Source organism: Pelodiscus sinensis, chromosome 2 (genome assembly GCF_052426305.1).
Source record: "Pelodiscus sinensis isolate ZL-2025 chromosome 2, ASM5242630v1, whole genome shotgun sequence".
Classification (NCBI taxonomy): Eukaryota; Metazoa; Chordata; order Testudines; family Trionychidae; genus Pelodiscus; species Pelodiscus sinensis.
The window spans coordinates 160,822,866-160,838,910 of record NC_143053.1 but is presented as its reverse complement, the minus strand read 5'-3'; the positions used below and the strand labels follow the sequence as shown (position 1 = coordinate 160,838,910).

The following is a 16,045-nucleotide window of genomic DNA, read 5'->3' as shown; positions in this document are numbered from 1 at the left end:
ATCCATTTGAAGCCTGATTGTACAGAGTAGAGCAAAGAATTACCATGTCTTACTTACAGCACTCCTGCTAATACATCCCAAAACGATGTTTACTTTTTCTGCAACAGTGTCACATTGTTGACTGATATTGAGCTTGTGATCCACTATGACCCCTAGATCCTTTTCTCCAGTACTTCTTCCTAGACAGTCATTTCCCATTCTGTATGTGAGTAATTGATTGTTTCTTCCTCCTTTGCATTTGTCCTTATTGAATTCCTTCCTATTTACCTCAAATAATTTCTCCCATTTGTCCAGATCATTTTCCTCCAAAGCACTTGCAACCACTCCCAGCTTGATATCATCTGTAAACTTTATGTGTATTCTTTATGCCATCATCTACATCATTGATGAAGATATTAAACAAAACCAGACCCAGAAGGGATCCCCATGGAACCCTACTCATTATGCCTTTCCAGCATGACTGTGAACCACTGATAACTACTCTGTGAGAACAGTTATCCAGTCAGTTATTCACCCACCTTATAATAGCTCCCTCTAGGTTGTATTTCCCCAGTTTAGTCAAATTGAAAAGTTTATTTCTAATTTGGACTTTATTTTATATTATATAAAATTTTGGAAAAAATGAAATGAAAAGTTGTTTCAAAATGAAAAAAAACATGTTCTATTCAATAAAGTAAAAATTGAACACATTTTTTTCAATTTTTCATGGAAAAGTTGAGTTAAAATAGAAATATTTCCTGAGCAAGTGCAAACAGATGATTTGTAGATCTTTAAGCCATATAGTAAACATTGTATATATGCGCAGGACCACACTGATTAAAGTAGATTGGATCATGATGAGTTCAACTCCACCTCCTTTCTAGGTAGAGTAGATTGAAGGCTAAGTGCAGACACTGTGTCATGCTCAAAGATCAAAACGTTATGACACTGTAATGAAACCATCTCAAGGCATGGCATATGAATTCTGTCCTGGCCTGCTGGAGACAGGTTAGTTACTGTGTTACAAAAGCCCCTTTTAAATAATTTCACATGTGTAAAAAGAAACAGTTTTTTTCCAGGCCCATTTTTTTCCTATTGCACCGATGTGTGATCTTCAGAGGAAGGCTGCTATGGCAAAAGAATCAGCCCATCCTACATATGATGGTGATTTGTCCAACATCATACAAAATATACAAAGGGGAAAATACAAAGGGGGAAATCCCTTATTGGCCTCAAGAGCTCTCTTTCCCAGGTCCAATGATTCTCCAATGGTCTTTCATAGAGGTAAATCATGATGGCTATGAACAGTCAAGAAAAGCAAATGAGAAAGGAGATCATCCTGATGATTAGAGCATTCACCTAGGATATGGCTGCCAAAGTTCAAGTCTTTGCTCCAATGACTATTTGACGATTTATACATGAAGGCATGCTTTAATAGGAGAGACATAGTGACCTTAGGTATATCTGCTGATTAACAGCCCATCTTCCATACCCACACTGCTTTTGTTAGTCATGCTAGGTAGAATAAAGCTGTCACATCCATGCTACCCTCATACTTTCACTTGCAGTATAGACATATCCTCTAAATTAACATGGACGAAGGCACAAAGAAGCCATGGGAGAAGATCTACAGCTCTGCAATCCTCAAAGCTTCAGAGTTTTGGGCCATGTCTAGACTACAGAGTTTTTCCTGGGATATCGGAGGTATTGCAGAAAAACTCCGCCACGTCCAGGAAATGCGTCTGCTCTTCTGACATTTTTTTGCAGAAGAGCAGATGTGCTCTTTTGGAAGCTCTGTTTTCCTCCTTCCACGAGGAAGAAGGGCTCTTCTGAAAGAGGAGATTTTTCTGAAATTTGGTCCAGTGTAGACAGGCCAAATATCAGAAAAACCTCTTCCGACAAAATTTTCAGAAAAAGGTACGCAAATTGCCAAAAAAAAGCGGCAGTCTAGACATAGCCTTGGTTTGTTTAGCAAACAAAAGTATGGATGCTTTTCAAATTCTAGAATGAGCAAAGCTGGGCTGAAACTCCCTTAGGAGCAAGATTTCCACTGAGGCTTCATCTAGACTACGGAGTTTTATCGGAAAGAGTTATGCAAATTGCTCTCCACAATTTGCGTACCTTTTTCCGATTGTTTTTTCGAAAGAGGTTTTTCTGAAATTTGGCTCATCTACACTGGACCACATTTTAGAAAAAACATCCTCCTTTGGAGGAGCCCTTATTCCTCATGAAAAGAGCAATACAGGGGCTTCCAAAAGAGCACTTCTGCAAAAAATGTCAGAAGAGCAGATGCATACCCTGGATGTGACAGAGATTTTCTGGGATACCTCTGGAAAACTCCATAGTCTAGACATAGCCTGAAACTCCTCGCATGTCCAACACCTATTTGTGCCTGAACTGCTGAGAAATTGTCCTGTCCCCTGAAATATTGGTCCTTACCCTTCCAGTCCTGTCCACATCTAGCAAGTCAAGGGGAGCACAAAAAAATTTTTTTTAATTAAAAAAAAGCTGAATCTGATTTTTCACAAAACAAGTTTGAAGTGAAGTCATGGAATCCAAAATGATCCACCCACGTGTATTCACAGTTGTTCTTTCCAGGGTTTCCACACAAATCAATTGCATTTTTCATTTAATAATATGATAATATTGAATAGCTGTACTGCTTGGTTACTTCAGTTTATGCTAGTGGAACTCCACTTACACTGGCAGATACACTTGTGAAACTGATGAATCATGCCTTGCAAGTGTGACAAGCATAGTTCAGCTCGCAGATTAATAGGAGAATAATATGCATTTATTAACATTGTAATTGCTGAATTCAACACTCAAACTTTGAAGTGGATCAGACCAGCAATCAATTAAAAGGAAATTTTCAACTTTGGTTAGAAGCCATGTCAGCTTTATTCTGCAATGCTAAGAATTCATCAATAAAAGTTGCAAAGTGCACAGAAAAGTAGTCAAAGGACCTCCAAGGATACCCAAACCTTTCCTTTTATTACATTTTGTGAACAAATTAAATGATAATTTTTATTTTCCACATATTATCTGGTGTTCCATCAGGCAACTGACAAGCTGTTTTCTGTAATGAGGCAACTGGTCCATAGCCGGTGTGAACACATGTATTTGCTGCTCACAACTTTTGCCTGGTAGGTGATCCTATGGTTACAATGGGTGACGTGCACCCACATAATGCTCAAGTTGCCACAATCACAGATACACTGGCTTCATTAATGAATTGCTTTTTATAGCAGTACAATAGCTTTATGCAATATCCCAGAGGGAAAGAGTCTTTTAATTGCTTTCTTGTTTACTTACTAAACCACACAATTTAGCAACCCACAATGGCCCTCCCTGTGGCTACTGTGGATTAAAATTATCCTGTACATTCTGCATGTGAGAGTTTGGACCCGGACTACTGGAAACTAACATGGATTTTTCCTCTTATGTACACACATAATATTCAGGGAATGGGATGGATTTCAGCACCTCAAACTTTGGCAGGACTTCTCAGTTTATTTTCTTTAATTAAAGCATATTTGCTGCACATATCCAACCTTGTTATACAGAACCACATAACAAATAAATCGTGTGCAGACTGTAGGATTTGTGAGTGGGAAATAAAAGACAATTTCAGCTTTAAACAGTGCCGGGAGCCCAAAGTAATCTGATACGTTCCTGTTCTCTCCCCTCAACCCCCAGCCTCACCTATATTAGTTCTTTGGATTTGTATACAGATTCCACATACCTGAATCATGATCTCAGCCTTGTCTTGTATCAAGTAATGATGATCCAGCGGCACTGTGCAAAATTCATTCCCTAGGCAAGCCACGCTCACTCTACAGCCCATAAGGCACTATTGGCATCTGGTATAACTGCAGCCTCAGCCTTTTTAATCCAGGTCAGTGAACGGGACTCATCAACTCCACTTCTCTGGTCTCTTTCGAAGGTAACAACCCCAGATTTGCTGTGCGCCTGCCACCTTTTGCTGCCTGCACTTGACCTTTTTTGCTTCTTGGAGCAGTGTCAGGCTGAAGCCCTTTTGTTATGCCCGGTTCTGCTGCTCTCAAAATCCTTGTCTTTCTGCCGGTTCTCTTTCCTTATCAGAATCCCATGCTGACCACATTGTGCCCCTTCTGAGGCAGGGACAACAAATGAGAGTGCTAGTGTCTAAAGCTATGTCTCCAGCTGGGGAAACTTAGCCTTTCCTATCCTGGTGGGAGGGTTTTTGGATCACTGAATGGTATGGAGACAATAACAAGGAAACTAATAACTTGGAAAACAGTCTGTTTTGAAGGGTGTGCTCCTTTTGGAAAGAAGAAAAGAGCTATCCAGCAATCTGTCACTAAGGCAAGCTGATAATACCAAAGTAATTCGAGAGCAAATAATGGTTGTTTAAAGTCGACACTAAGAAGGACCTTGAAAGCACAATTTTAGAAGGGGAGAATCTGTAGGAATTTCCTGCTTCTTTGTGTAGTCCGTCTGCCTGTGTACATTAATTAATTCCCCTTGGCTTTAACATAACTTACTTTTCCTGCCTGCAAAATGATACACGCTGTTAATGGGGAGGAAGAATAGTCAAGTGGTTCAGGCAAAACACCGGCAGCCCAGAGACAGGGGTTTGAGTTCTATTTCTGCCAAAGACAAGCATGATCTTGTGCAAACTTTCAAAGGGGAATGTAATTTTGGAGGTCTTAATTTTTTGCATCCCAAACTTTAGAAAACAAAAAGCCTAATTTTCAGAGGTACTGAGTGCTGGCAGCTCCCACAGAAATCAATCAGGAAATAGATGTCTACAGCTGAGCCCTCAAACTCGATTACATTATTGTGAAAATCTGCTCTCTACTCTTTCTTTATCTCAGCTTCTTCCCCTGTAAAATAAGGATCATACAGAATATAATACTTCCCTTCCTCACTGGGGTGTTGTGAAATATAAGTTGTGAGACATTCTGATACCATGAAGATGTCTGTAACTGAGTGGTGGTGGGACTTTGTGATATATTTTCAAAACTGATAAGCTTAGAGTCCTATCATCAGGCCCACAAAGAAGAGGGACAATGGGGGAAGCTGCCCTGAGGCCCAGTGATGTAAAAAGGCCCAGGACTCCCAGTCACCATTGTGGTGGCGATGGCAGTGGCTGCAGCATTGGGTCCTTTAAATTGCCTTTGTGTCCCCAGGCAGCCTGAGGCCCTGCCCTTTCTGGGGGCATGTAGCTGCTCTCCCCCCCCACCACCACGCATACACACACCTTGCTCAGGGCCTGGCAAAGTCTATTTGTTGCCGTGCCTATCAGCAAAGGGCCCATCAGTTTTGCCCTTTCCCACAATGCCCTTTCCCAGAAAAGGTAATACAAGTTGTACCTCCCTTAACTGGTACTCCCTGATCCAGCAACCACAGAGCCCAGGAAAAATGAGGTCTGGCGGTGGGGCAGGAGCGTGGTAGGGGACACCAGCAACCCAGTGTGTGTGTGTGTGTGTGTGAGGGAAACCGGTGGCACAGCAGAGAGTTCTGGCCCACCATGGAGCTCCAGCCTAGGCAGTGGCCAGGGAGCTCTGTCCCCAGCCCTCTGCCCCAGTCTTGGCTGTGCATCTCCAGCTCCAGCCGTGGAGCCAAATGGCTGTGGAGTTCTGTCCTGGCTGTGGAAGTCCAGCTGTGGTGGTCTGGCCTGGCAGCAGCAGGGCTGGCAGCATCTAGAGAGCTCTGGGGAGCTGGGACAGCAGCAGGGGTAGGCTGGAGCACAGGGACCTTCCCTGGTACAGCAAATCCCCTAGTTTAGGACCATTCAGGTCCTCAGGGTGCCATACCAGTGAGGTCCAACTTGTACACACCAATCATTTATAAACATTCAAACTGAGCTGAAATTCCATCATTTAAAGGTTCAAATCAAAATAACTTTTGTTTCCTTTTCTAATTAAAAAATCCTGTTTAATTGCTTTTTATGTTATTGTTTATTTGGCTTGCAATAGTGCCTAGAAGACCTGAGTTCAGAGCTCCATTTTCTTAGCCTTCTGTAAGGTAGCTATAGTCACTCAGCCTCACACCTCATAAAATGACTTCAGGCATAATATAATTGCCTAGACGTGCTCTGAATGTCATGTCTTTTGCTTGATTGAGTCCAGTATCCCCACAGAAATAAATATGGCTGTCTGTGTTGGGCACCTCTAACATGTTCTACCATCAATTTGGACTTTCCACCAAATGTTGGAACTTATGCATGTGTTGACCGTTTGTCAAGGCAGCAGTTGCAAAGTACACTGAGGCAGTTTCCGTGGTGATTTAGGCAATGAAAATAGGCCCTCAACAACATATCCCTAGTTGCAGCTGCAGGTTCTGGTCACAGAGACTGACTCCCCAAGGGGGTTTTATCACCAGACAAAGGAATAGATTGAAGGAGGCAAGGCAAAAAGGTTGGGTTATTTGTTTGTTTGGGGGGCTGGGAGGGTTATTGGTACAAATGTATTACCGAGTAAGCCTTTCATTCTTAGTGTATACACAATGCATCTTAGGTGGTACATGACTAGGACTCCTCACCCAATTTGATCTGTTGGGTGGATCATTAGCAGGTACTGACTGGGAGTGCAACATGAACACTGAGCCATGGAAAGACTCAGATCTTGAGGAGCTTGGTTGTATGGTACCATAATAATGAAATTAACTATGTTTCTTGTGAAACTTCTTTGGCTCAAAAATCTTTAGTTATCTTCAGGTCTATTGAAATCCTATTATAGGAATACTAGAAGGTTTACCCAGGGTGGCTCAGGTTCTTAAGTCAAATAATTTTTGGTTTTCTTCATTTAAATCATTGTTCTAGGTTGGGGCTGGGGTAAAGGGTTCAGTATGCAGGCTTCCCTGGGGAGAGAGGAAAACCCAGCCCTCTCACACTGCAGCAGCTTGGGTCCAGGAAAGAAGTGCCTCTCCATGGCTTCTACAACTCCAGGGGGCAAAGCTGGGGTAAGGGTGCATGTGCCCTGGCTGGGGGACAGACAGACAAACTCTCTGAAATATATAGTAGACAACTACTTTTTTCCACCCCTGCCCCCCGTTGGCCCAATGGGGTTATAACTTTCCTAGCACCCATCTCTGGCCCCTTGCTGCCCACCTGTGGTCAGTCTGCACTATAACTCCCTCTTGCCAAAGCCCTCCCTTTCAATTTTATAGAAACAATTGAATTTCAGGCATATCCCATTATCCTGGCACAACCGAACCCTGACCTTGCCTTAAATTATGATGATGAAGTTGCAGACCAAATGTGATGGTCCTAGCTCTCACCGTTTAGGAGTTCTTGAACAAACGGACTCGCAGGTGGACGAACAGACAGATGCACATTTCTAAAATATATAATAAGAAATATGTGGAGGTCACTTTTATATGATTCTCCACCAGCTAACTGGTGAAGTGTCCAATCCAACACCCAGCTGGAATCAAGTCATCTGAGATTCTCCAGACTGACAAAGAACATCCAATCCCAGTTACCAGAAATGAAAAAGGGCCTAATGTGTTAAATGAACAAGGAATTGAGGAGCCTACACTTTTGTGAGGAAAGACTCGTGTCCAGTAAGATTAGTCTGACAGGATAGCAGTTCATATTTATATTCCCTACATAGTAACTGATGATATGGGGTTCATCGTGTAGCTAAAGTATGGTTGACACCTTCTGAAGTCATTTCTAGTATCTTATTTCAATTAAGTTTTCACTTTCATTTCTTTACCACTTTGGAAACACTACACATTGGCCCAACCACCATTCAAAGATGGCCTAAATTTTTTCCCAATGGTTGGCAAACCTCAGTGAACCAGACAAACTGCAGGAGAAGTAGATTTAGATCCCATTTCTACAAGGTGCTGGGCCATGCATGTGAGATGCTGCAGGTCCTCAATTCCGATTAATCAGGAGCTCAAGTAGCACATCATGGCATAGGATCAGGCTCCTGGTCTTTATAATTTGGTAGCCATACATGCACATTTTAAAGGAAATATCAATAAGCAAATTTACTTAAATGTATATGCCAGCTGGACAACATTGTTGATGAGTTGCTTCTTCTTTAAGAAATCTGTTTAGAGTTTCTTGATTTCATGCATTTACTTAACTATATAATAGTCGTCCAATCTATCTATATATTTTAGAAATGTGCACAAGTCTGTCAATGAGTCCATTTGTTCAAGAACGCTTCCTAAACAGTAAGAGCTAGGACCACCAAATTTAGTCTGCAGCTTCCTCTTAGCTTAACTTAAAGCAAGTTTGGTTGTGTCAGGGAAACGGGAGTGCTAGAAATTGGACTGTTTTCCACAACATGGAAAGGGAGGGGGCATAGCGGGAAGGGACACGATATTGAGAGTATGCACTGGAGGCAGCAAGTGCAGGGGAGATCTATACAGCATATTGGCTCCAGGGGGCAGCTACACCACCAAGGGAATGGGCAGCAGTGCAGGTGCTAATCATCTTGCCTTCCACCAGACCAACTAAGTAGCCCCCTTGCCCCAAACCCTCTTCCCTCTCTCCCAACCTTTGGCTGCAGTCCTGAAGGGGGGGAAGGCCTTTATTGGCTTGAGAGTGGGCAGAAGGCCGATTAGGAAGAAGTCTGAGGGGGGGGACAAAAGGTCCCTGACAGCCAGAGGGGAATTATGGGGGTGACAGAAGGCCCCTGCTGGCTAGGGGACTAGGAAAGTAAAGGTCCTGACAACTCAGGGAGGGAAAGAAAATCCCATCGGATGGGACCCACTTCCCTGAGCCCCTCCTTACTCCCCAGCTATCACAATTGCACCTCCTCATTCCCAGCCCCCTGCCCTGAGCCCTCCTCAACCCCACCCTGACTCCTGCACTTCCCATAGCCAAGCCTCCTGCCCTGCCCAAGGTCTTGCCCGGACTCCTGCATCCTCAACATTACCAGCTCCCTGCCTTGAAGGACCTGGGCAATTTTGGGTAAGTCTGCTAGTGTGGATGTAATTTAGGAAAGGCTCCAATTGTGTCCTTACCAAAACCAGAATGGGGGGGGGGAATCAAACATTATGGGAGAGTCCGAGAAGAAACAAACACCAAAGTTATAATGGCCACAATTACTTAATTTGAATTCATAGTACAAGGCACAGGTCACTTCCTGGAGAATAATGACCAGCTGAGAGAGCTAATGGCCTGAGGCAAAGCAGAGGGTCATTAGCACTGAGCCTGCCATTAACTCTCCAGGAAATGCAGTGGCCTGGAGTCATTAATGAAATTATAGTAAATCATTTGGTGGGAGAGAGATTCCTCAAAACAAAATAAGCCTTTCCTTTGAGGTACCATTATTCTTACCAAGCTCTGCAAGAATGAAATGTATTTAAGAGTTCTCTTTCTGTGCTGGAACATCTATAGAGAAAAATGGGTGGCATAGCAGCAATTCAGAATTCTTCCTTTATGTCTTAATACAGCTCCCACTGAGGCAAATGGGATTTTTGCCATTGCCTTCAGCGGGAGCAGGAACAGATCCTAAATTCCTCACATTTTCTTCAGGCCACTCTCAGCCTTCTGTTCTTCATATCCTGAACTCCCTTCAGCCTCAAGCAGACTTGTTATTCTACTGCCCTGCTGCCAAAAGACTCCAACTAACCAGAGCAATAAACATTTGAGACTGTTTTTAATTTTACAGATTCTTTGAACACGATGAAAATTGCTCCTTTTGAGGAAAAAAATGGCATGTCATTCATCCTGCCAGGGCACAGAGGAAAACAAGAGAAATCAAACTATGATGTATTATAAGCAAACAAAGCTTAGTCAAAAAACAATATTACATTAAATGCATGAGACCATTACTATTTGTAATGTGGTAGAGCTTCTAACTGGACAGAAACAACAGCACTATTCAACACTTAAAGAACAGTTCACATTTTTCAAAGACCAGTACAATCATTAGTTAAATGACACTTCAGCCCCACTGAGGTAAGTAGTAACCCCAATGAAGAAAGCAACAACTCTATCATTCAAGGTGCTAAACACTCCTCTGGCTGCACTGAGCCCTATGGCTATGTCTAGACTGCAGGCTTCTTTCGAAAGATCGCGTCTAGACTGCAGGCAGATCTTTTGAAAGAGAAATCCGCTTTTTCGAAAGAGAGCACCCAGCGAGTCTGGATGCTCTCTTTCGAAGACGGCCTCTTTACATTGAAGAACGCCTTCTTTCGAAAGAGGAACTTTCGAAAGAAGGCGTTCTTCCTCGTAAATTGAGGTTTACCGCCATCGAAAGAAAAGCCGCGTTCTTTTGAAATAATTTCGAAAGAACGCGGCTTGAGTCTGGATGCAGGGGAAGTTCTTTCGAAAAAAGGCTACTTTTTTCGAAAGAACCCCTGAGTCTGGACACGGCCTATCAGTTCCCACTAACTTCAGCTGGAGATAAATCAGTGACAAATTTTCTGCAATCACTCCAATAAATATATCATATTTACTGACCATCTGTGTAGGGTCAGTACCGGAGTTAATTCTTTTCCAGAAGCCCAGGCAAATTATATCCACTTATGCTCAACTGTGTGTGCTCACATTTATTCTCAGGAAAATTTTTTAAAAAAACCCAAACAGGTTTGTTAGACATGGTCTTCTCCAAATAAATTCCAACCTCAATACAGCGGGTCTGATTCCAGCCTCCCTTGCTCTAATTTTATACTGGTGTTTTAATTTCTCATTCATTTCAGCCTGTGTTTTCTAAGTATACCATTTCACAGGAACACAAACGATCAACACTTTCACGCATTTTGCTCCCATTAATTCCAGCATCAGGGTGTTCTCTTTGAAAAGCAAGTGCAGGATAGGGTAGTAAATATTCCTGAATTCTCACCTTTCTCTTCTTTGTATAAGATGAAGAACACAGGGAATTATCCCGAATTTATGAGCCTTACCGTCTCCCAATCATATCTGGAGTATCCCCATCTAGAAGGGCAGAGCTAAGGCAATACACAACCCAGAGCTAAGAAATCCACCTAGGCAGCATCATAGCAAGCCTGCAGCTTTTGGTTCCCAATCTCAGCCCAAGAAAAGGAAATAAAACAATCTCTTTACATTGGCTTGGAGGTAGAGTTAGCAAAGCTTTAAAACTTTAAGACAAACCTCAACACAGACTTTTCCTCTCCCTATACCAGTGTTTCTCAAACTGTGCTCTGAGGAGACATCTCCAGGGGCTCCGCGAGGTTGACAAACTGGAAACATCGATAGGTACAACACATACAAACAGTGGACCGCTGGGGCTCCACATACATTTTTACACATGTAAAGGGCTCCGGAGCCCCAAAAGTTTGAGAACCGCTGCCCTATAACATTTCTCTTAAAATCTCTCCCTGCACCAAACAAGAAGTTTTAGTTATCAGCCCCAGTTTCCTCCCTCCTCCCGCTGGGCACTCGATAAATCATGATTAGAAATCACAGTTAAAAATGAGATGAAATTTTTCAATCAAAACTTTTTTTTTTAGTGAAAAGTGCAGATTGGCCCTACAGAAGCATGTGGTAAACTTGTGCAGATTTTGCCAAATTTTTTCAGTGACAAAAAACCCCCTCAGATGCCCCAAAGTATTCTTTCAAATTGCCAGAGAAGTGAAAATCTGTGTTTTTCCGGGTTAGCCCTAGTATTCCCCAAACTGCTATTTATCCATGGTCTCCTGTGCTGCACAAAAGGGTGCTATTCTTTTCCTTGTGGCTGAAAACGTGGGAGGTAGTGAAAGGGCAGCCAGATGTGGCCAATTTGGCAGCCTTGCTTCATCTGGAAAAGAAAATGAGCAGACATGGAGAAACACATGTTTTATAATCCCTGGGAATGTGCATAGAAAGGGAAAGGGGCTCTCCTAAAACATTCAAACTCACTACTTTCCACTTCTAATTATGCCCTCATTATGGCTTTGTATAAGTACCTTTCCTATCCCAAGAAACACAAGCCCTCAAAAGACACAAATTCACAATTTTACTCTGTATTTGTGGCAACCTTAAAATGGGACTCAGTCATGAAAGGGCAAATCCTAGATCTTTACTAGGTTGTTTGCTTTATTTCAAATCATTTTAAGTACTCACAAAGAGTAAGAATGAACACCTAACATTTGCTTTGTTCTAATGATGAAAGGATTTGTCTGAAAACTTGCCTCTTGAGATATTTTAAATCCTTTAAAAGAAAGTAAAAAAAACATGTTACATAACTGTGGCAGATTTACAATAAAAATATAAAGCCTCGCAATAGTTGACTATTGTCTGAAAAGCTGCAGATTTCCCCCCCCCCCCCCCCCATATGCCCTTGGGGATCCATTTAATATTTTCCAGGCCTCTTTCTTCCCCCCCGCCTTGCAAAAAATTAGCAATGAAATGCCAGGAAATGGTCCTCAGCTGTGGTAACATTTTCATTTACAGGCGCTAGAGATTTCGAACCGTTAAGCAGCCCCACTGTGCTCTCAGCATTCCAAAGACTTGCAGGTGACTCAGTTTTCATCTTTGCCAGGTCTGCATGATTCACCACCAAACTTGGCAGGTCACTATAGCTTGCACTCAGAAAAGAGATGTGCAAAGAATTGCTCTGTACTGACGAATGCTAAACAGTCTATGGAAGCTGCATACCCAGAGAATGCAATAAATTCTGCAGAAGAAACACTACCATATACAACCTCTTTCTGATCCCTTGCTCCATCCCATCCACTGATAAAATGATTGAAAACATCCCTTTCCAGAGGCATTTCCTGCTTTAAATCAGTGCCAAGCCATGTGGAGAACCCTCCCTCAACCTATTTTTCAATTAAGGCACTTTATGTTTTCAAGGGTTTGCTATCTTCATGGGCCCAATCATCCTGTGTATTACTTATGCATAACGGAGAAAAATTCAGGGAATCCCCAATCCATGGAAACTAATCGAACCACCAATATGGTTAACAAATCTGAAGGAATATATACAGCCTTAGAAAGTGAAGAGAAGAGACGAAATAATGCCAAAAGAAGTTGCCACACATGGAATCAAGAATGAAGTTCCAAGTATTCTTATACATGTCCCTCAATGGACCCCCTAATCTATGAACACTCAAGATATATGCAAAGATGCTCTCAGGAGTACCCTTCAAGTAAAACTACTCATATTAGTGAGGTTACATGTGTGTGTGCATGTCTTGTGGGATTAGCATTTATGCGACTCGATGCTTGATATGGACATGGAAACAATCAGAGGCAGATGCCAGAATCTGATTAATTGTGGAGACTGCAGTTTTATTAAACAATTAATACCTAACTGAGGTAAACCACTTGGGACTGTTCCAATGCTGTCTGAACCAAGGCCCTTGAAGTACTAGAAGGCTCTGATATGGTGTATACCCCACACAGATCCTGAATAGGCTAGTGTTGGCCCGAGAGGCCAATTAACATACCAGGCTGCACTTGGATGGGGACTCAGGTTTAACTGATAATGAAGCACAGCTGGGAAGGCTACCTGGTTACTGGCAAGAACACTGTCAGTGTCCTTGGAGGGAAACTAAAGAGCAGGGGGCCATTCGTCAGACATATGCGAGAAGAAAGGAGAATCGCAGTCAGATCAATGGAACCTAGTCTGAAATCCTGGCCAGTAGGTAGTGGGACGTGGGTATCTGCCCAGAGAAACATGATGGCTAGAAACTTGAGACCTGATAGGCACTCCTCAAGCAGACCACAGAAGGTGGAGTCAGAGCTGCAGTTACTATGAAACCAATGCCCGAACAACTCACTGGGGTTAGGGTTCTCAGTTGCACCTTCCATAGTCTACCAACCTTATCAGAATTAAATTCCTCCCCAAAACAGACCTCAGCTGTGTCTAGGCTGCATCCCTCTGCCGACAGAGGGATGCAAATCAAGCACTTCGGAAGTGCAAATGAGCCCGGGCATGAGGAGTACAAGATCTGCCGAAAAAGCTCCCTGCTGTTGGCAGAGCCACGGCTACACTTTACTTTCACTTTCGACACTGAGCCTGATCAGCACAGCATCAGAAAGTGAGTATGCAAATGAAGCCCGGGATATTTAAATCCCAGGCTCATTTACACTTCCGAAGTGCTTGATTTGCATCCTTCTGTCAGCAGAGAGATGCAATCTAGATGTAGCCCTCCTGATGTTAAGTGTATGATGAGAAAGCCCACACAACATTGTGCTAGTTTTGCCATATGGAGGAAAATCCCTTTGGGTATGTCTACAATGCAGCCCTATTTTGGGATACTTCCAGTATCCTAAAATAGCATTTTCCGTGTCTTAACAGTGCGCCCGTTATTTCGAAATGTAATCAAAATAAAAGGTGTGTAATTCTGATGTCCTGGTAAACCTCGTTCCAAGAGGATTAAGAGACTTGTCAGAATAGCAGTCTATTTTGAAGTCTGGTGCTGTGTAGACACTATACAGCACCAGATTTCAAAATAGACAATCTCAAAATAAGCTCGAAAAAAGGTACACAATTTGCGTAGCTCAAATTGCATAGCTCATTTCAATCTAGTGCCATAGTGTAGATGCACCCTTTCAGACCCCCCTAAACTAGATTAAGGTTAGAAAATCTGAGCCTGAAAGCAATCCATGCAATTTAATTTTTTGTTTTTTTATATTTCTATAGCAGCAGTATGCATACAACCATATTTTGCAGAAATGGGGAGAATGATAGTCATACTCGCTCTCATTTTCCAAGATTTCCCCCTTCCATTCAAAACTGTGAGACTTTAAAACATGCCCAGAACACATACCATTGCCCTCATCCTGCAAAGAACCTGCTAGTGCAGACTGGAGTGCATGTAATTACCATTGACATAAGAACACTTCCTACATGATCCTGAACTACTTGGTCCTGTCTTTCTTGCCACAACATAAGGATTTTTATAAAGAGAAGATTGATACTTAGTACATCTTGATTCTACTCTCTTAATCTATGAACTAGCAAAGTACTTAGTTACATGATTAATATAAAGCATATGAATGGTCCTATTGAGAATAAATATAAAAAAATAAATATTCATATGCTTAAAATTAGCTGGGGTGATGGATGTTCTGTTTCATAAAAGGTTTTGAGATTTCAAAGTTTTTTTTCCTTCCAAATCAAAGTGGAAACCAAAAATGTTGAAATTGTTAGTGAAGGAAACGTACGTGAAAGAATGGTTTCTGGCCATTTAAAATATTTTGTTCTGAAAAGTAAAATGTTTCATATCAATGCCACCTTTTCCTAAATTGCATTATAAAATAGTGTCTAATAATAAACACAAATAATTTTAAAGTAAAAATATTTCATTAGAAAATATCTAAAGAACATTTCAATGCAATTTTAGTCCCCATTTTTCAAAACAAAATTCCAGCAAAATTGATTCAGCTTCACAAAGCATTTTGATTGTGATGAAACCACATATTCCAATATAATATAGTTCCATTAATGATTCTCGCCACAGACCTCTGAATAAAATGCTTTCCTGGACTAGAGTTTTAGTGCTAAAAATAAAAAAAATAAAAGCTTGATAAATAATTCTTCTGGTCAGGATGAAGAGACAACTGTGTGTAAGTTAATGCCTGATTTGTAAGAATTGACCAAAATTTAGTTTGTCCGGATTTTGAAGTTTGTTCTTTAAAAGATTTTATTGCAATGGCCAGTTTAATATATTTCTGATGTGTTATAGATAACAAACACACAATATTGTCACAGGTTTGAACTATCAGAAATGTATTATATGTCTTAAATTTTTCATGAAATTCCCGAAAGACTGATAGAAAACATTTTTGCTTGTATTTTTCATGATCATTAACTGCAGAAAAAAAAAGATATTCTACTCTCCTGGCAATAAATGTTACTTAACCTATGTGAAAGGATATGTACAATTTTGCAGACTTGCATATATGATAGATATGGATATATGATAGATCTAAATATTTAGCTGTACAAAATGGGCCAGATATTTACCTGTTATAACGTGTCAATTTGAAGTAATTATGTGGAAAGCGTTACTGCATATTTATGACTTTGTAAAAGATCAGAATAAGGCTAGATAGATTTATAGCTAGCTATAAATACAGACCTATATAACCTCCCTCACATATAATGCATTCCTTCTGCAATCTATTTTTAATTTGGTCACATGCAAGCTTCACCTTAGGGAA

At 41.5% G+C, this 16,045-nt stretch overlaps 1 protein-coding gene across 7 annotated transcripts in view; it reads right to left on the bottom strand.

Moving 5' to 3' along the window:
- Positions 1 to 16,045, bottom strand: part of TNS3 (tensin 3) — a 430,864-nt gene that overhangs the window by 354,620 nt on the left and 60,199 nt on the right. For 5 of the 7 annotated variants that reach the window (XR_012901850.2, XM_006136336.5, XM_006136337.5 and 2 more), the window contains exon 1: positions 3,725 to 4,212. The exons of 1 other annotated variant lie outside the window; for it this stretch is intronic. Coding sequence is in view for 4 of the 6 variants with exons in the window: in XM_006136336.5 (XP_006136398.3) it covers positions 3,725 to 3,826 (102 nt within the window). In the remaining 2 variants the exon portion in view is untranslated. Of the gene's footprint in view, positions 1 to 3,724; positions 4,213 to 16,045 lie in introns of those variants that run through there. One more of the 7 variants, XM_089776497.1, reaches the window with a different exon arrangement.